The following is a 21,419-nucleotide window of genomic DNA, read 5'->3' on the forward strand; positions in this document are numbered from 1 at the left end:
GCTACTCGGCAGGCTGAGGCAGGAGAATTTCTTGAACCTGGGAGGCGGAGGTTGCAGTGACCTGAGATTGTGCCATTGCACTCCAGCCTGGGCAACAGAGCGAGAAAAAACAAAAAAATAAAAATAAAAACAAAATCGAGTGTTCATCTCTTATGTCTCCCCACCTAGGGCAACTCTCATCCTTTTTTGTTTGTTTGTTTGAGATGGGGTCTTGCTCTGTTGCCCAGACTGGAGTGCAGTAGCATGATCTTGGCTCACTGCAACCTCCACCTCCCAGGCTCAAGCAATCCTTTCGCCTCAGCCTCCTGAGTAGCTGGGACCACAGGTATGTACCTCCATGCCCGGCTAACTTTTTTGTATTTTTGTACAGACAGGGTTTCACCGTGTTTCCCAGGCTGGTCCTGAACTCCTGAGCTCAAGCAATCCACCCATCTCAGCCTCCCAAAGTGCTGAGATTACACGCATGAGCCACTGAGCCTGGCCTCTTTTTGTTTTATTATTATTATTATTATTATTATAAATTTTTGAGACAGGGTCTTACTCTGTGGCCCAGGCTGGAGTGCAGTGGCACAATAATGGCCCACTGCAACCTCGACCTCCTAAGGTTGTGATCCTCCCACTTCAGCGTCTTGAGTAGCTGGGACTACAAGGCACATGCCACCACGCCTGGCTAATTTGTGTATTTTTTGTAGAGATGCGATCTCACTATGTTGCCCAAGCTTCTCTTGAACTCCTGGGCTCAAGCAATCCGCCTGTCTCATCCTCCCAAAGTATTGGAATTACAGGTGTGAGCCACTGTGCCTGGCCTCATCCTTTTTAAAAAAGCATTTACATTATTTTAACAATTGCTTTTTGTTTGTTTGTTTTTGAGATGGAGTCCCACTCTGTCATCCAGGCTGGAGTGCAGTGGCACGATCTTGGCTCCCTGCAACCTCCACCTCCTGGGTTCAAGTGATTCTCCTGCCTCAGCCCCCTGAGTAGCTGGGACTACAGGCGTGTGGCACCATGCCCGGCTAATTTTTTTTGTATTTTTAGTAGAGATGGGGTTTCACCATGTTGATCAGGCTGGTCTTGAACTCCTGGCCTCAGGTGATCCACTCACCTTCCTCCCAAAGTGGTGGGATTACAGGAGTGAGCCACAGTGCCCAGCCTCCTTTCACAATTAAATATAGGATTGCTCTGTGATCCCACAATTCCGCTCTTCTCATTCACATGCTCACAATAACTAAAAGTAGAGTCTCTCTGAGAGGTCCATGCACACCCATATTCCCAGCAGCATGCCAAAAGGTAGAAGCCACCAAGTGTCCACTGACAATGGGCACACACAATGTGGTCCACCCACACACTGCAATAGTCACAGCCTTAAAATGGAAGGGAATTCTGGCCAGGCGTGTGACTCACACCTGTAATCCCAGCACTTTGGGAGGCCAAGGCAAGTGGATCACCTGAAAAATTAGCTGGGCGTGGTGGTGCATGCCTGTAATCCCAGCTACTCAGGAGGCTGAGGCAGGAGAATCACTTGAACCCAGGAGGTAGAGGTTGCGGTAAGTCAAGATTGTGCCATTGCACACCAGCCTGGGCAACAAGAGTGAAACTCCATCTCAAAAATAAAAATTAAAATTAAATTTAAAAAAAAAATGGAAGGGAATTCTAACATAAGCTACAACATGGATGGACTCTGAGGACACTGTGCTGAGTGAAGTAAGCCAGACACAAAAGGACAAGTACTGAATGATTCCACATGTACGAGGTCCCAGGAGTCATCAGATTCTGAGACAGAAGGCAGGAGGGCAGGTGCCAGGGGCTGGAGAGGACAATGGGGAGTGTTTAATGGGGACACAGTTTCCATTTGGAGAGATGAGAAATTGTGGGGGCGGATGCTGATGGCAGCTGCACAACAGTGTGAATATGCTTGGTGTGAATATGCTCGGTGTGAGTATGCTTAGTACAAATATGCTCAGTGTGAATGTGCTCCATGTGAATATGCTTGGTGTGAATATGGTCGGTGTGAATATGCTCGGTGTGAATATGTTCAGTGTGAATACTCTTAGTGTGAATTTGCTCAGTGTGAATATGCCTAAGCATAAGCACACTGAACTGTGCACTTTAAAAATGGTTAAGAATGTAACTTGTGATGTGCCTTTTACTAGTTTTAAAAATGCATTTACATATGAATATCCATGCATGTGGGGGTATGAGGTTGTGTCTCTTCCTGTGTCTGGGCCATTTCCCAGGAACCCCCCACCCCAGCCCTCATCCTCTGGAATCCTCCATGTCTCAGCCACCCCTTGTGATGGATGGGCTTGGGCTAGGTCCCCTGTTGCTGTCATCATACACGGCACTGCCTTCCTGGACACCAGACGTGGCACTGCTGTGCTAGTGGGGCCTTCAGATGTGTGGTAACTGCCAAGATGGCCCACCAGTGGGGCTGTTCCTATTCACCCTCTCCCCTGAAGGCTGCAATGCCAATCTCCCCATGGCCAGGCCAATGGTGGGCACTCTGTACTTAAAAAAAATAAAAATAAAAGGGTCAATCTGGGCTGGGGGCAATGAGTCACGCCTGTAATCCAGCACTTTGGGAGGCCAAGGCGAGTGGATTACTTGAGTTCAGGAATTTGAGACCAGCCTGGCCCAGATGGTGAAACCCTGTCTCTACTAAGAATAGAAAAAATTAGCCTAGTGCAGTGGCATGCTCCTGTAATCCCAGCTACTCAGGAGGCTGAGGCAGGAGAATTGCTTCACCCTGGGAGTCGGAGGTTGCAGCGAGCTGAGAAAGTGCCACTGCACTCCAGCCTGGGCCATAGAGTGAGACCCTGTCTCAAAAAAACAAACAAAAAACCAAACCAAAACAAAGACAAACAAAAACCCCAAAAACAATCTGGTGGTCAAAAACTGAGGTCTTGTCTTCCCACACATTTCTCTATTCCTGGGGTGGGGGCAACCATCTCTCTGGGTGTCCGTGGCCTTTGGCGCAGCTGTCTGTTCCCCTTTTCATGTGCTTTGGTCTGTTTGAAAGGCCCCTTTCGTGGGCTGAATGGTGGCCCCCAATAAGACGTATCCATGTTCTACTCCCCAAAACCCATGAATTCACGACCTTTGATGGCAAAAGGGTGAATATGACCTTAGTGGCTAGAGTGTGATAGAGGCAAGGCCCCTGAGAGCAGGAGCCTCCCCTGGACTACCCAGGTGGGCCTCACCAGGGAGAGCTGCCGAGAAGCAGGCATGAGGGGAGGAGGCCACGTGAGACAGAGGCAGAGATCGGAGGGAAGTGGCTGCAAGCCAAGGAACGCCTGGAGCCCCCAGATGACGAGGAAGGGTCCCCATGTAAGGTGTGGTGTTCTGGTCCTTGGGGAGGGCAGCACCTGCTGAAAAGGGGCAGGTTGAGACCCAGGGATCGCCTCAGGTCCTCACTGGCGGCCGCCAGGCGGGGGGCAGCAGACCCTAGCAACTCCGACCAGCGCCTGTGCCTGAAGTCCCATCTCCAGGCGCTCCCTCTTGTCCTCCTGACCCTGTACCCGCCTTGCTCGGTGAGGCACTGTCCTCCCTCCTCCAACTAGCTACCAGCCAGGCAGGCACTGGTGAGGACTGGTGTGGGCAGCCCTGCCATGCCCAGGGTCTGGGTTCTGAGGAGGTGAGACTTCTCCCCATGTCCCAGATACAGAAATTGAGACCTAGGGAGATTTGGAAACTTGGTGGACACCACAGACCTCTTGAGGAGCCCGACAAGGGTGACCTGTGGGTCTGCCCTGAGTGGGGTCCTGGACACAGCTGTAGCTGCCCCGTTTCTCCTGGGCTGGGCTGGGCCAGGCTGTTGGGTTGTCATGGTAAGTAACATCCGGCTGCCGCCTTCGGAGAGCCATGAGTCAGCATAGCCAGGATGGGCCAGTGATTGGCACCTTGGGGACAGCCTGGCAGGCGGGGCCTCCCTCAGGCACACCAAGGTGACCTGGCCTCAGCAGGAGGCATCCAGGCCTCACCCTGCAAGAGCTGGGCCCTGGCTTCTGTCCTGAGCCTCGGGTCTGTCTCTTAAATTGGGAAGGTCCCAGGCGCATGAGGTGCCTGGAAACCCTCACCAAATTCAGAGCATCAGAAATTCAACCAGGGCCAGCCTCAGGAGGCGTCCTTCCAGGAGGCCCTGCTGTTGGGGGAGAACTGCTTGCCAGTGTCTCCTGGTGGGTGTGGCCGAAACAGCTGGGCCTGGGGTCCCCTGGGCCCCCCACTCCACACGAAGATGCTCCCTGGGGCAGGTTGGGGAGGAGGTGCCTGCTCCAGCAGAAGGAACCTGGGAAGGCACCTGTTCTGAGGGCTTTGGGGCAGAGGCCGAAGTCCATGCCAGGCTGTGGCCAGGTCGGGCTAGCTGGCGGGGAGCCACAGGCTTCTGCACACAGCAACCCCTTCCGCAGGCCCAGGGCTCCCTCAGGGCACTGTAGCTGTGGTTGGCTGAGTCTGGGATGGTCACTTCTCCCACCGCTGCCCCCGGCTGTTCCTCTGTTGCTCCCTGGTTGCCCAGCCCTGAGTCCTGACTCAGAGCCAGGCAAGCCAAGGACCCAGCAGGGGCAGGTCAGAGGTCAGTAATATCAAGGTGTGCCTGGATGAGCCAGGCAGAGGCCAGGGGCTCCACCTACTCACCCTGGCTGCCTCCCACCTTAGGGGCAAGCTTGGATCCTGGCAGCCCAGGCTGACTCAGCCTGTCCAGTGATGGTGTTGGGGGCAGCCTGGGGCATTTCGAGAGAGGGACAACATGGGTGGGGTGGCAGGAAGCCCTGGACCTGGGACTTGGAGAAGGGGGCTCTGGCCCCCTGGGTGGCCCCTTGGGGATGGAGAGGTTTGCTGGGCAGCAGGACAGGAGCAGGGTGGGATGTCGGCTTGGTCCCAGCTCCACATAAACGGGGGCCATGAGCCTAGAGAGCAGACTGGCCAGGTAGGGCGACCTGGGGGACACACCACCCGCAGACCCACATGCCAGGCAGCTGTGGAAGAGGGTCCCAGGTGACCCTGCCGGGGAAAGCAGCAGCCGTCAGGTTCTGGGGTCACAGCTCCTGACTCAAGGGAAAAAGCAGAATTTTAAGTGGAATCACCCTGTTTTGGGGACTTTTGAAAACTGAGCTTCAGGCTGGGCGTGGTGGTTCACATCTGTAATCCCAGCAATTTGGGAGGCCAAGTGGGTGGTTCACCCAAGGTCAGGAGTTCAAGACCAGCCTGGCCAACATGGTGAAACCTCATCTCTACTAAAAATACAAAATCTAGCCAGGCATGGTGGTACATGCCTGTAATCCCAGCTACTTGGGAGGCTGAGGCAGGAGAATCGCTTGAACCCGGGAGGTAGAGATTGCAGTGAGCTGAAATCATGCCACTGTACTCATACTCCAGCCTGGGCAAGAGCGAGTCTCCGTCTCAAAAAAAAAAAAAAAAAAAAAAAAAGCTGAGCTTCATTGAGGACTAACTTACATAACAACCTAATATACCCATTTTTGAGGTAACTCAAAAATTCTGACAGCAGTATATACCTGTGTAATCACTTCCATCCCTCCAAAGGGTTCCTTGGTCAATCCCCCCGCCCCAGATCCCTCACAGGCAGTCACCGGCACTGTAGCTTTGCAGGCTCTAGAACCAAACAGAACTGGGGCCCTCCAGAGGCCGTCTTCCGTGCCTGACTCCTTGCTGTGTGGGTTCTTTCGCTCCTTGCCCAGAAGCACCCGTGTGATGGCAGTTGACAGAAATGTCTCAGCCACCTGTGCAGGGGGGTGCCCCAGGCCCCACCTCCCATCTCCTGGGCTGCTCCCCAAACTCCTGCCCTGACCTCAGCGCCACTCATTTTGAGTCTCAGTTCCCGCACAGGGTGAACAGCCACAGGGAGGGCAGGGGCTGGGGTGGGGCTGGACGGTCAATGTCTGCCTCCCCAGCAGGGGGCTCAGCAGGGACAAAGGAGGGGCCCGGCTAGCAGAGCTGAGGTTCTATGGCGGCACCCCCTGGCCCCCAGGACCAGAAGGGAAGCAGCCACCCTTCACCCAGGCCAGGCCGGGTGGCCACCACAAGCCCCCACTTCCCAGCTGCCTTCCAGATGGTGGCTCTGGGCAAACCTCTCAACCACTCAGCAACTTTCTGTGACCACTCATGGCTGAGGTCCCGGAGCTGACAATGGCCTGGGCCTGGGATGGTTCCTGGGCTCCTTGGCCACTGGAGAATGACCTTCCCTTTCCTGAGACCCTGGGAAGCAGGCAGGACAGCGGCCATGCAGGGGTGACAGAGGCCAGGTGCTGAAGTCTTGGGGGAAACCAGGCACCTGCACCCTCAGGCCTCCACAGCTCCCCGGGCTTCATGTTGAGGTCCTGCACCCAGATGATGTCCTTGGAACTGGGCAGCATCCACGAACCATGCACTCCCAGGAGTCAGACTCAGTGGGGGACACAAGAACCCAGCTCTGTGAAGGATGCACGGCAGGTGGGTGCAGGGTCCTCACACACTTCTTACTCAAAAGGGAAAATCCAGATACCCCCATCCCCAGAAACCACAATGTTAACATCCCCTTTTCCCCATTTGTGCAAATCTGATCTAAAACCACCCAGCTAGGTAGTGAGGGGCACTCCACAAGCCTGTAGAGCCCTTCCTAAAAGGCACGTTGGGCAACCAGTGGACAGGACAGTGTGCAGGGCTCTCATCTCCCCAGCTGATGGGGGGGTCACTGCAAAATGGCACCTGCCCTTTGGATTATGGGGTCTGACCCTGGGCAGACCAAGTGAGGCCAGGGTGCTGCTCACCCATGGGGCCACCCTGAGGCTGGGGAGCCTGAGACCAAGCTCCCCCAGGTACTTCAAAGGATGGGGACGGAGGAACGGGTGCAGGAAGCACAGACATCAGGCTCCACAGCCCTTGGGGGTATGCTGGAAGGACATTCACTTCCCAGCCTGCACCTCCCCTTCCTGCTGCTCCCAGGGAGAAGGCAGCCCACGGGTGAGCTGGAGGCGGCAGGGCAGGGCCAGCCATGTGGGGAGCAATGAGCCAGCTCCATGGCTGCCTTCTCATGACGGAGTTTCATTCACCAGTCAGCGCTGCCAAGGCTGGGATTCCCACAGTCAGGTCAAGAAGCGCCAGTGCGGCAGGTGTTTGAGTGGAGTGCCTCCTCTCACTGTGGATGGAAGACACACCGGGAAGAGCTTCAGAGAGCAGACAGACCTAATATGGGCTTTATCAGGAAGTTCTGTTCTTGGAGCCTTCTGGATCGACAAGCCACAGTCCCACTAACTCTGAGAAATGATCCCCTCCTGGGGGAGGGAACGGTCTTCCCCTGGGCCCACAGTGAAGCTGCCTACATACAGCAGTGACTAAGGTGTAGTGGGGGCGGCTACAGCAGCCTCTGCCTCAAACTGAGCTTTCAAGGCCTCAGAAGTAAACTGTACAACCAGTCTTGGAGCCACCAATACCCAGGGCTCAACAGAGTCCAACAGGCTGTACAGCACATAGGAGCCGCCGGAGGGGAGCAGATGGCACCCACCTGCTTCCCCACCACATTCCCCTACAAAGAACGACATGGCACAGTGCTGACTCCATGTTTCACAACTTTAATAGAATATTCTAACTATTCTGTACAAATTGAAAACACTGTATTCAGTTACAAATGTGTTCTAAGGTTAGGCTGAGCACTCTCCACAGGCCTGGTCGGTGTGGACACGGCCATCCCCAGGCTGCTGGAGAGTGCCGTCCCCCACTTGGAAATCCCACCCACCAGCCGCCAACCGGTCACACCAAACCCAGGACCTTCAGACAGGATGAATGGTGGGGCCCAGCAATGGGGCTACTGAGAAAGCAGGACTTGACGCTCATACGCTCAACTGAAACGCAGGACTTCCCAGCCCAGCCCCTCACTGGAGAAGACCGCCGAAGCCCGGCTCCGGCAGCAGGGCGGCGCCTGCGTCACGAGGACGGGCTCGCGTCTTCAGCCCTGGTGGCAAGGAGCAGCGTTTCTTCCGCACAGGCCTTGCTCCTGCTAGGAAGTGGCACCTCTTCCCGCTCAGGTCACCAAGGTGGTTCAGAAATGGTAAGGACGAGTGACAGCGAAAGGCCGCAGTCCTCACAGGCAAGAAAGGATAAATAAATATGAGGTGACCCGCAGCAGCTCTTGCCTGGGCTGGTGTGTCACAACCCTGACCCACCCCTTAAAAAAAGAAAATCAAGAAGCAACATCCTAAGAAGAACACAGCTACTCTACACAGCCCTTCTGAGATGATTAGCATGTAACAGGTGACGCAGGCTGCACACTCGGCAGATTAAGCAGCTGGAAACAGCAAGTGGGTTTCTTCGAATGAAAGGGAAGAATTCAGTCCAACTGCAGGAGGGCGGGAGAGGTTCTAGATCCTGGGAACCACATCAGACCTCGGCCCTTTTTGCCAAGTGACCCCCCCACCCCGATGTGATCTATGGGGCCCTCCCACAGGGCCCAGGCAAGTCCAGAGCTACAGGCACCAAGGCTGCAGAGGGTGCTGGACGAAACCTCCTATTTCTGAAATGCATTTCAGTTGCCACTGTACAAGTTAAGCAAAATAATAAGGAAAAAGGAAAAGTGAAAGTGAAAATCATGCACTTGAAAACGAGTTAGATGGAGTAAGCTCTGTCGACGGGATTGTGCTGCGGCAAGGACCGGGGCCCCGCCCACAGGCCTGGAGTCCCGACAGTCGGTCTGCCAGGCACCCGCCTCCGCTTCCTACTGCTGCTTGCATTCCGCCGGCTGGCTGGGTTCCTTCTGTCAACGAAAAAGACAAGGCTTGTAGAGAACAAAGCCAGCTCCATTCACCAATTAGCTCCAATCAACAACGAAAGCCAAGACTGAATGAGTTCATTCTCATTGAAAAAAATGGTTACTGCAAATATACTTTTAAAAATAGTGACAAGAACAAAGCTAACTCCCCCTACCCCTGCACAGTCAAAGCAGGGCTGCTTTTTTTGTTTTTAAAGCTATGCCTTGAAGCATTCAAATTCATGTCATGTTCGGCAGGAGGGTTCTGCGGCTCCTTGGGGTGGTGAAGCTCCAGGAGGCTGCCCATTAAAGGGCTGGGAAGCAGCCGGCACTCCTGCCCACACAGAGCACAGTGCGCTCAACATGGGCAGCTCCACCCAGGAAGGCCACCGCAGAGGCAACCCCTCTTGGTGCCGACAGTCCTCATTTCTCAAGGGCACATCTGTCTCAGGGTAGGCCGGACCCTTGGCGCTCATGGACAGCAAATCTCTCCTCTAGCAGGTTCCTGCTCTTTGTACTACCAGGTTGTGCCCCAGCAGATCCATCCTCTCTGGTGGTCTGTACTGCACCAACAAATGACGGGCTGCCACTCCCAAGAGCTCCATCTGTCACTCACTCTCTTAACAGTCTCACCAAGGGGGAATGCTATCCTTCCAGTAACAGCATCCGGGACACGATTCCCCTCCCAGAGGAATGGATTAACTCCAATATTATCTAACACAGAGATCTTGTACTCTTTAAACCACATCCAGCAACTCCATGAATTTGTGTGGAGGCCAACAATAGCCTAAGAAATATGACATGATCTTGCTAATGCTCCTGAGCTAGTAACTTCATGGACCTATAACCTGTGATTTCTGGCCAAGATTACAAACTGCTCTTAATCCAGCGTGCCTATGGAACCCAAGAACTTGGACTGTATGGGGCAGAAAGACCCCTGGGTAACCACAGATGACATCTTCCATGGTATAAGCTGGGTTAACATAACTGACATCTTCCATGGTATAAGCTGAGGCTACAGTTCATTCTTCGGGAAATCACATTTAAGGGATAGTCAAAAAGATATGTATAAAAGATGAAAAAAAAAAATCAATAACCTTGAACCCTGGTCTAAGCTCCCAATCTCAGCCACCCCACAGGCTGCCTAAAGAGCCTGGCTGAGACAAAATGACACTGACCAAAAACCCTCACCAAAAAGATCAACTGAGACCTGTCAATCTGACATTCAAGGATAGACTGAAGGTGGCCCAGTGTACTAGCCAAGGGCACTGAGCCACTGGCCTTAAGAGTGTGGGGGATGCAGCGCGCCCTGGGCAGGCACAGTGAGGGGAGGAGTGGGACAAAGCAGTGTGCCTCCACCAAGGGACATGCCTAGAAAATGGGAGGTCAGTAAAGGAGCTGTGCAGGGACGGGGAAGACTGGGGCTGGTAACAGACTCCATCTTTATGTGCATTTAAGTTATGCAAATACTATGTCATGTCATACACAGGATTTTATTTTATTTTATTTTATTTTTTTTTTTTGAGACGGAGTCTTGCTCTGTTGCCTAGGCTGGAATGCAGTGGCTGGATCTCAGCTCACTGCAAGCTCCGCCCCCCGGGTTCACGCCATTCTCCTGCCTCAGCCTCCCGAGTAGCTGGGACTACAGGCGCCCGCCACCTCGCCTGGCTAGTTTTTTGTATTTTTTAGTAGAGACGGGGTTTCACCGTGTTAGCCAGGATGGTTATAATTTATCCTACCACAGATTGAACATCCCAAATCCCAAATCTGAGACACTCCAAAATCTGGAACCCAAGACAAAGAAAATGCTCACGGGAGGATTCCAGATTTGGAATGCTCAACCAGAAATAAATCTAAATTATCCTAAGTTGCAGAAATGAAGTAACAGGCATTTTCAACCATGAGAACGTAGTATTCATCTGTCCTAAATAAAACCAATATCCTGGGTAAAGACTTCTAGAGGGAACAGAGTCCACATAGAACAGACTCTCAAGACTGGTGTCATGACCCAGTGCCTTGTTGGAGGGGAGTGGGCCAGGCACCTGGCTCTGGGAAGAGCTGCCTCCCCCGTGCCTGAGGGCACAGCCCCCTCTGGGCAGGAAGGCAGCACGTGGCCCACCCCTGCCAGGCTTTGGTGCTCACACAGCACGCTGGAGCTTCTGCAAGTGACTGACAGTTTTAGAAGTGAATTTTACATATGAGACACCAATTGTTTTCAGCCTGTGATACCTGCCAAAAACAAAAACAAAGAAACAAAAAAACAAAACTACACCTAAACTCCTAAACTGAAGCATCCTTTATCTCATGTCATAGATTTTAATGATGGTTGGGTCATTAATCGATGCTAAGATTATCAAGGGAGGGGGAGCTGGCATTTTAAAAGGTACCAACTAATAGGAAAAAAATCTCATGTCTCATGGGACCATTTAAAAGGTGAGGTTTTAACAGATAACACTCGACCTGAGAAAGGCAACAAAGACATGCCACTAAAACACACTCGACCACAGCTGCGCTGGTGAAGAAGCCCCAAGTGCCCAGAGCTCTATGGCTGAAGAGGCAGTGGCCTCAGGGTGATACTCCTCGGGGTTGCACCCTGCCCTTCTCTTCCAGGGACACATGCTGAAATACGGACAGGTGGCATGCACCGAGGATTCTCTTCAAAAGAGCTGGTGGCATGGGAGGAGTGGGTGAGGGTACAGGTGGAACAGGAGTGGCTAAGTTCTTCAGACATAAGGGGACAACGGGAATTAACGGCAGCTAGACATAATTTTAAACATACAGGCAAATTCTCAAACCTGGCCCTGGAAAACAAAATCGTTCCAAGCGCTGCATCTACCCTATGTACGCATCAGTTTCCCATGAAAGCAGCCTACATGAGGAAGACAGGGAGACAGTGGTGCTAAGACCTCAAGGACATCTGGTCTATGGGCTGCCAGGATCATGCTGCCGTTCCATGATGAGACCCTTAAAATCGGAGTGCCTACATACCCCGGCATGCAGAGGCCCTGCTACGATCGTGGGGTTTCTCACGGCACCTCTTGTTCCCACCTCTCTGCTTTCTCCCACAACATCCCACGAGTGCCACGAGTGAACGGGTCTCGTCACGGACAAGGGCCTCTGTCTACTTACGGCCTCCTGTCAGCCATTCCAGGACAGGGCAGAGCTACAGGGACTGAAGAAAGTGGGGGGTGGGAAAGAGCTTCCAGGATTACTGACACTCGTTTTAATCTACAACTGGTTCTTGCTTCATTCAATTAGAGAATTCTCCGCCAACCTCACAACAGTACTTTTTACTGCTGACACCAAAACAGATGCCAGTTAACATTGCAGATAAAAAATGCTGGCACAGTAAAAGCTGTTACTCCTCTGTGTACCTATTGGTCTGCACAGAACATGAATTCAAAAAGTGTAGATTTCAACAGACACGTGCTGGTAGTGACAGTGGGCTGATTTCAACTGCCACAGTATGTGTTCTGAGCACAGCTGGGCCCAGTGTGCTATGCGCTCTGCAAGGACTGCTTCCTTATGGTGGCCTGTGTGCGCCCCCCTGCAGACTGCTAACCATCCAGGGCCCTCTTGCTGGAAAGCAGTACCATCAGCAATGAAAATAACACCCAAGTTACATCTTTGCTACTTGGTTAGCAAGAAACACTGGGCTCAGAAAGCAGGGACCAAATCTAGGTTTGGTTCGTTGATTTTAAAAGTACATGTAACAGACATCTGTACAAAAACAGTGTTCTTCAGAAAGCTCTATGTCAAACCTGTGACACAGTGAGTGTGCCTGGACAGCAACTCCCTCTTTATTCAAAGTCAAAACAATGCATTGTATAAAGTATAGATCAGAAGTTTGGAAGTTAGGTATGAATGGAATTCCACCTTACCTAGAAACGTATGAATGATTAACAGACAAAAATTACACCTAAATGGGGAAAAAAATTGAAAGGAACTGTCAGCATGAAAGAAAATGAAATGCACAAAATTATACAGGAGGCAACGGCCACAATTTCTCATGATACAAAAGGGCTGCAAGATACTGAACTCGGGGTGAACAACTTCAACACCAGATCATACTTTCAAAATGGGCAGAAGCATGATTTTCGCTTTTATCAGACTGCCCCCAATACTAAAACCTCCCTTCCTTCCTTGTTTTCTTTTGCTTGCACAGACTCTAACACTGCCCATCTCTTTGGAAGGTGCACGTGACAGGGATAGCAGGCTTGGCCTTATCCCGGCCACACATGCCCGGCCGTCTCTGAACTTCATTCACACCATTAGCCTGTATATGTTTTTAGTCCTTTCTCCCCCAGCCAACAAAACCTATCAGCGGTCTCATGGTGTGTTAGCCTGTAATCCACCACGTCATGTTCTCTATAATGGCTGGTGAGAATGCTCTTTTAGAAACCTGGGACGTGAAAGGAGACTCAAGGTTCTCCAAGGTGACAGAAGGAAGCAGAACAAACAACAGAGGGGAGGAAAAGAGACGCCGAGGCACAGAATATAGGGAGGGGGAGAGACAAGTACAACAAGGACAGGCAGCTGTGCGCAGAGTCTGAGGAGGTGGCCCTGCCAATTGCCCCCAGTCCTTGCTTTACAACTGCAACCTTGAAAGTGTCCATTCAGCGCCCACAAGGTGGAAACATGGCCCAATAAACACACGTGGCCCTTGGGTCCATCAGACACCCTGCAGAGCAGTGATGGGCAGCATTTATTCCCCCAGCGTTGTTCACTGGCTGACTGACAGCCCTCATCTTCCCTGTCCCTACACTGTGATCCACGCAAGGCAGACCCAGGCCTTGATCTCCTACAGCCCTCACCGCCCACCACCATGGTGCTGAGCATTCAGCACAGAGACCTCCCACATCAACAGGCCAACCTTTAGAAGATGAACATTTCCATGAGCATATTATTCCCAGAGTAGTCTTTATAAGACACATTCTCAAAAAAGTTTTAAAAGCTCTTCTCCCATCCCTTCCCTGAAGGAACCACAACTGTGAACACGCATTCATGGGAATAGCTGGTTTCAACCAACTGATGACAGAGCCAGGATATCACACTGACAGCTTAGTGCACACTCCAAAAACAAGGGTAAAAACAAGCAAAAAACATCTAGTCGGACAGAGACACATTACAAAAACACCAGGTAACAGTATTCTGACAGCCCATAATATACTTAATTTTAAGAGGCAAGGGAACTATACATTTCATGTTTTATGAGAGGAAACTCTTATGACAGCTGTAGGATGACATTTAAGCAGTTCTGATTTTAAAATGTGTCAAATGGTCAAAGTACCTTAAGTTACTCTGAGACCACAAATAAAAATCTAAATTTGCAGGTAAAATTAATGGGGTTGTCCACTCATTTCCAACTCAGTTTTCTTTAGTAAACCTTCCCAATATATTTTAAATTATCTGAGACAGATGAGATATCTAGACACACCATCTGGGCATGCCCAGCTCAACTGCAACTGTCAAATGATGCCCACAACCCCATTATTCTGCTCCTTAACAAAAAGAGCCCCCAAGTCCCTTCTTTGCACCTTTTCCAAACACGCGCAAAGAAAAGTTTATGTTGTCAGTTAAATCATTACCTTACCTTAAAAGAATGAAACATTGGGAAAGTCAAGGTGCTCCACTGAGGAGTCTACGTAACTAAGACACAGCCTGAGATAGCTGGAAAAGCTTCCACTGAATATGTACACTCAACACTCAAATTATATACACAGTGCCTGAATAATCATTCCAGTATTTTTCTGACACATTTTAAACTTTCTAATTAGGGAACAATGAATACTGTTGATACTACTGCCTCAAAGTGGGGAACATTTTTAAAAGTCTAAGAGTGTAGCATAATAAGTAGGTCTGGGTGGCCCCAAAGTTACCAACCTTGGGGTTAATTTCTGCATCATCCTCGTCTTCTCCCTCCTCGTCACCTTCTAATTCCTATATTTAAAAAGTGAGAATTAGCTGGAATGACAAGATTTAAACTCTTGTGGCGTTCACAATCCACAAACACACGGAGCAATACACTGCCTTAGACGGAAATCAATTACTGCTACCCACAAGTGACTCATCACTTCCTCTGGACACTTAGAATTATTTCTAGGTATCTTTTTATTCTCACAGATAGCCCTAAAAGAAACACAATTCTGAAAAAGTAGATTTTGTTAAATGATTATTTTCTAAGATACATTTTCATAAGCCAACTGCAGGGTCAAAAACTGTCACAGCATTTGCTATGCATTTCTGCTTAGTGTTTTAAGAACACTGTTAGAGTCAAAGACAGCATCACAAAAAATGGGTGCACCACAGCCCTGTGAGTCCATAACCTTCAAGCAGAGAAAGCCAAAAAAACAACTTCAGGGAGGTAAGTGGCACTGCATAAACCTGTCTCTTACCTCCTCTTCTCCTTCTTCACCTTCTTCAAACTGGAAAAACACAGAAAAACATTTTTAAGTTCACAAAACATGACAGCAGCCTGCCGGAGACACCAGTCCCATCAAATGACTCACTGATCAAGCCTAAGAAGAGCAGAAAGTTCAGCCACGCTGCCTGCTGGGCCTCGCTTGGCTGAGGAGTCATTTGCTTGTGTGCAATGCATTTTAAAAGCATGCCAGGAAATTGAAAGTCACGCAAAACAAGGAATAGGATAGGAATCTGGTCAGCCAGGCTGTACACTGGACACAGTTGGGAACCTGGCACCACAGCTCTGCCCTGAGTGTTCTCACACAAGGAGCAGGCACACAGGAAAAGATTTTTGTAAACCAATGAATTTGCTTTCCTTAAATTTTTACAAGGCTGATCTAACCAGTAGCATAATGTTATTGGATACAGGAACCTGGGTATCATTTTACATCTCACACAAAGGGAAAAAAAAACTTAGTAGAAATATATTAAAACTTTGGTGTTTAATCTTTAAACACTAAGGTGCTCAAAAGTGAACCTCCAACATTAGTCAATTGTCTTGAATCAGTTTCTCCTACATCCAAAGACATCATTGGTCAGACTGAAAATCAAGTTTCAAACATGAAACTTACATTAAAAGCAAAACCATCTTATCACTACTGGTTGCATAACCAGGGTAGTACACTGAAAATGCAGTTTCATTTATCAACATTTCCCTTTTTGTTGAGCTCACACCATGTATTCCTTAGAGCCAACTTCAGTGGAACTTAGAAGGATCTTACTGTGCTGGTGTGGAGTTCACACAGTTTGCACAGCCTCCTGGCGCCACGCAGCAGCCAGGATGAGACGTGACCACAGTGCAGCGCCCTTTCGCTCTAAGGATCCTAACTGGCATCAGACAGGGAAAGACTTCTTAATAATCTTCCATTTCAGGTCAGATCCCAATGGGCCTCCAGCAGGCTCCAGGGCCTATTCCAAAGCTCTAAGGACAGCATTTCGCCCTTGAGGGGCTGTGCACAGGGGCTGCTCCAGATGCATCACCCACCTGGGCAGGTGGGACTTTTTATGCCAACACTTACTGTGTCATTGCTCTGTGCCAGGTGCTATGTTAAGGGCTATGTTCAGGTGCCATGTTAAGGGCTTAACAAGTAATCAGTCTTCACCATGAGCTCTACTTATAGCTGAGGAAACTGAAGCTTAAGGAGGTGGTGGAACTACTAAGGGGGAGAGTGGGGATGTGAGTCTAAGCAGTCTAATCTGAGCTGGCACTTCTAGCCTCTAAATGACACTGCTTATCAGTAGTACCTGTGCTGAACATATTATGAATGAAATACACATTTACTATAAGCAAATGTGGCACAGTGCTCACCAGTAGTACAGACATCGCATATAAGTAAACAAATAGCACACATGCATATTCAAGTCTTTTAAACTGATGGGTGTATGATCAAAAAAGTTTGAGATAAGCTTTCCAATGTGTAGCCACTAGCCCTTAGCTCACTATTTAAACTTAAACTAATGTAAATGAAATGTTCAGTTCCTCAGTCACAGCAGCCATATTTTATTTCAAGTCCTCAAGTGGTCAGTTCTACTGCGCTGCACCAAGCAGGCAGAGGATAGTTCCATCAACAGAGGAAGTTCTATTGGAAAGTGCTGGTCTAGAATCCGTAAAACTATGTCTTGGCAGCTACCTGACTGTCCATGTTCCCTGACCTACAATCACCTCCCAGCCTAGGGATGAGCCAGCAAGTTGAGTTTTAGAAGTTAAACGAACAGTCTAAGACCTAACAGCTGACAAAGAGCACGCTGGCCTGTTCTCCCCACTGGTGGAACTCAGTACAATGGGAGAAGTGTGAGGAGATGTTGGTCTTTACTGCCACAGGGGGCTAAGGCCCTTGAACCCACCTAGGCTCTTGCTGCCCTGTCTGAAGCCCCAACAGGCCAGCCCTTCTAAGAAAAGAAACTTAGCGCAGCCACAAAACCTAAGAGCTCCACAAGCAAGAGAATGTCATCTAGAACACACTTCCAGTAACATTCTATAAAACAAAACTTTATTTTCCACAGATCAAGAAGACTTGAAGCTGCCTGAACCTTGGTGAGGATGGGAGTTTCTGAGCGGTGCACGGGCTGTGTGCCCGCAAGTTCTGACCGTGGAAGAGCTGGCTTCCCTCAAGCCCAGAAAGGAAAGTGACATGCAATCTTGTTGTTTTCTTGGGAGCATGGGTCTTTTTCCTTTTTACCTAATTAGACAGAAGTTCAGGAATTTCTATTTCTTTTGGGTTGATGAAATACAGGCTAGCATGAGTCCACTGTCAATAAATGTTTGCTGTGGTCAGACCTCCATGAAAGAGATTTTCCCCATGTTCAGAAGTACCCTGAAGCTTAGGTTTTTAGAGAATACTGTTGAATCACTAGGCAGGGCTCACATAGGAAACTGGCAATCATCTCTGAAACTGCCTCACAGACACCTGCTTTTTCTGCTCTGTTCCTCAGACCTCTCCTCTTCAAGTATATTCCCCCCACAACAAGGACAGCAGCTTAGACTACGTATCTGACTGATGATGTCATAAAAAGATTAGGCATGGGGGTTTCCCAAGCCACAATTCAGGGCCACTCTGCACCAACAGAGATAAGCACCCAGGTGGGAGCCCCCCTTCCCCGAGCCTCATACATTGTCATCATCCTCTATGGCCTCCCCAGTGAAGTACAGCACAGCCCGCGGGACTATCCGCTCACGGAAAAAGTGTCCAATTTCAAAATCAGAGGCTAATGTGAATTCAGAATCTTCATCCTGAGGAGGAAAAACCCACGTGTTAACTCATTTTAATGGGATAAAAACATTTGCTTCACCACCCTCAGCTAAACCTCAGCCCCTCACTTACGATTTACTTGACTTAAAACACCAAACTCCTGCACTGCTAGGGGACAGCCACTAGATACTCAAAGCCCTTTTAAAACAACTGCAAGTAGCTTTAAAGAGCTACTGAAGCAAAATGGCAGAGCAAGTGGGAATTGAGGGCCTCACAGCTCCATCACCTGTCCAAAGGTCTCACTCAGAGTAGGGGGTATCAGAGTCTCACACATGGGGAACGGGCAGTATTAAAGCACTACACGTTTGCTACTGAAACCAACATATGAAACACGTACTTTTACTTTTCTATCACCCAGGTTGGAGTGCAGTGGTGCAATCACAGCTCACTATAGCCTCAAGCTCCTGGGCCCCAGTGACCCTGGAACTACACAGTGCACCACCACGTCCAGCTAATTTATTATTTTATCTTTTGAGACGGAATCTCCCTCTGTCACCCGATGGAATACAGTGGTGCGATCTCAGCTCACTGCAACCTCCTCCTCTCGGGTTCAAGTGATTCTCCTGCTTCAGCCTCCCAAGTAGCTGAGATTATAGGCACTGCCAACATGTCCAGCTAATTTTTGTGTGTGTGTGTGTGTGTGTGTGTGTGTGTGTGTGTGTATTTTAAGCAGAAACGGGGTTTCACCATGTTGGCCAGACTGGTTTGAACTCCTGACCTCTGGTGATCCACCCACCTTGGCCTCCCAAAATGCAGGGATTACAGGTGTGAGTCACTGTGTTCGGCCAGTTAATTTATTTGATTTTAATTTTTTGTAGAGATGGGGCTGTGCTATGTTGCCCAGGCTGGTCTCAAACTCCCGGACTCACGCAGTCCTTCCACCTCAGCCTCCCAAAGCATTAAGATTACAGGCATACGCAGTCCATACACAGCCAGGACTGGACTTTTTATTTATTTATTTTTTTTTTTTTTTTTTGGAGACGGAGTCTCGCTCTGTCGCCCAGGCTGGAGTGCAGTGGCCGGATCTCAGCTCACCGCAAGCTCCGCCTCCCGGGTCTACGCCATTCTCCTGCCTCAGCCCGCTGGGACTACAGGCGCCCGCCACCTCGCCCGGCTAGTTTTTTGTATTTTTTAGTAGAGACGGGGTTTCACTGTGTTAGCCAGGATGGTCTCGATCTCCTGACCTCGTGATCCGCCCGTCTCGGCCTCCCAAAGTGCTGGGATTACAGGCTTGAGCTACCGCGCCCGGCCAGGACTGGACTTTTTTAAACAAGCAGACAAGTAGACATTCACTCAGGAGAGACTTCAACAGCAAAATCAGACTAGTAACAACAAATCTTACCAGTGATTCTCCATCCCCGGATGCTAGGAAAAAAAAAAAAAAGACAAAACATATTTAAGTTACAGTGACAAGTCCCAGAATTTTAAAGCCCACACAGGAGTAAGTTGTGCTGGTAGACAAAATGTAACATTTTTCACCTTGAGGTTTAAACTAGAAATCCCCAAAGCCTTGCATCTCCTGACAGACATCGTCGCAAGCTCCATCCACCACTTCTGAAGCTGGCCTGAGTGCCTCTATGCCCCCCTCCCCTCTCCTCCATCACGTGCCATGGGCTGGCACTCAAGCTTGAGAAAATCATTTTGAGAGGGTTAATATATTAACAGGAGGAAAGGCAAACAGCCCCTAGGCTATGGCCATGTGGCCATTCAGTGCATTTGTGCTTTATGGAGAAATTTAACTCATGTCCTGCAGAACTATACATGATGGTGCAGGAGAGAAAGAGAAAGTCCTTAAGCCTTATAAGCTGTAAGTGTTACTAAGGCACTGCATCTCGGCGAGGCAGAAACTGCATTTCTAACTGGAGAGTGCTGAAATGCCCACCAGTGCCCCCGTAGAGTGGCGCAGCTCCTCAGTGAAAGCTGATGCTTGGATGAGCTAAGCACACCAAGACAGACAGGGACTTCTAACCACACTCAATGAAGCCATGCAACATTCAAATGGTACACGATCCAACCCCCTGATTTTAGAGACATTTACTACAAGACCCTGACCTTCATCAGGAGTTGAATGTTTACTCTACTTAGTCTCATACCTGCCTTTTCAATCTTCACTGGGCTCTTCTGAGTCTCTCTTCCCATTAAGTGACCACAACCCTGGCAGCACTTGCTGTTTGCTGCTGAGACATGAGCGTTGGGTGTGTAAACACCACCCATGAGCAAGGCAAAGCTCCCAAGCCTCGGTGTGCCAGCATCACCCGGGGGTTTAAGACATGGGTTAGGGGCATGGCTGGGTGTCTAAACGCTGGAGCAGCATGCTCCCCAGGGCACTCTGGCCGGGGTCATGAATCAGCACAAGGATTCTCAGCACTCATACTTCTGGACTGGCTTTGTAGCTTTAAGGACAAAGACAGAGCTGGACTCACTAGCTAATGCCTCCTTCACTTCATACCACAGGAGTTCATTTTGTCTGTTCCTTCACTACCCCATTACCTACTCCCTGCCCATCCTCAATTTTTTTCTTTTTTTTTTTCTTTTTTTTTTTTTTGAGACGGAGTCTCGCTCTGTAGCCCGGGCTAGAGTACAGTGGCCGGATCTCAGCTCACTGCAAGCTCCGCCTCCCGGGTTTACGCCATTCTCCTGCCTCAGCCTCCCGAGTAGCTGGGACTACAGGCGCCCGCCACCTCGCCCGGCTAGTTTTTTGTATTTTTTAGTAGAGACGGGGTTTCACGGTGTTCACCAGGATGGTCTCGATCTCCTGAGCTCGTGATCCACCCGTCTCGGCCTCCCCTCAATTTTTTTCATAGCACTTACCATATGGTATTATGTGTTTGATTACTTTAAAAGTGGCTTTATTGATGGGATTTACATACCACAAAAGGCATACACTCTAAATGTACAACTTTATGACTTTCAGTGTGTTAACTTTAGAGTTGTGCAACCATACCACATAAAAGTTTTAGAACCTACAACAAAAAAAAAAAACACTTAAAAATTCCCTTGAGTCCACTTTCAACTCCATTTTTATCCTAAAAATTATTATTATTATTATTATTATTTTAGGCGGAGTCTTGCTCTGTCTCCCAGGCTAGAGTGCAGTGGCACAATCTCGGCTCACAGCAAGTTCTGCCCCCTGGGTTCACGCCATTCCCCTGCCTCAGCCTCCCCAGTAGCTGGGACTACAGGTGCCCGCCACCACACCTGGCTGATTTTTTGTATTTTTAGTAAAGACGGGGTTTCACCATGTTAGCCAGGATGGTCTCAATCTCCTGACCTCGTGATCCACCCACCTCGGCCTCCCAAAGTGCTGGGATTACAGGCGTGAGCTACCTCGCCCAACAAAAAATTATTTTTAAATCAGTTTTAAGAAAACTTCCTACAAAAAGTCAGTGATTCCAGAAAGTAAAGCCCCCTGCTTCACGGTGAATTCACAATCTCCAATATGCCCAACTCAAATGTCTAAAAGGAATCTTGCAAAA

General features: G+C 49.7%; 1 protein-coding gene across 25 annotated transcripts in view; it reads right to left on the bottom strand.

The window, feature by feature from the left end:
* Positions 1-7,543: 7,543 nt before the first annotated feature.
* NAP1L4 (nucleosome assembly protein 1 like 4) overlaps positions 7,544-21,419 on the bottom strand; it is a 47,783-nt gene continuing 33,907 nt past the window's right edge. For 8 of the 25 annotated variants that reach the window (XM_077961751.1, XM_015113378.3, XM_015113379.3 and 5 more), the window contains 5 exons: positions 19,286-19,308; positions 17,805-17,924; positions 15,127-15,156; positions 14,615-14,671; positions 7,544-8,737 (listed from right to left, as the gene is read on the bottom strand). In XM_077961751.1, the coding sequence (XP_077817877.1) occupies positions 8,699-8,737; positions 14,615-14,671; positions 15,127-15,156; positions 17,805-17,924; positions 19,286-19,308 (269 nt within the window). In that variant the 3' untranslated portion in view covers positions 7,544-8,698. Of the gene's footprint in view, positions 8,738-12,612; positions 12,651-14,614; positions 14,672-15,126; positions 15,157-17,804; positions 17,925-19,285; positions 19,309-21,419 lie in introns of all 25 variants that reach the window. The other 17 variants (XM_015113383.3, XM_028833074.2, XM_028833073.2 and 14 more) reach the window with 3 other exon arrangements.

The sequence above is a fragment of the Macaca mulatta genome, chromosome 14, assembly GCF_049350105.2.
Source record: "Macaca mulatta isolate MMU2019108-1 chromosome 14, T2T-MMU8v2.0, whole genome shotgun sequence".
Lineage (NCBI taxonomy): Eukaryota > Metazoa > Chordata > Mammalia > Primates > Cercopithecidae > Macaca > Macaca mulatta.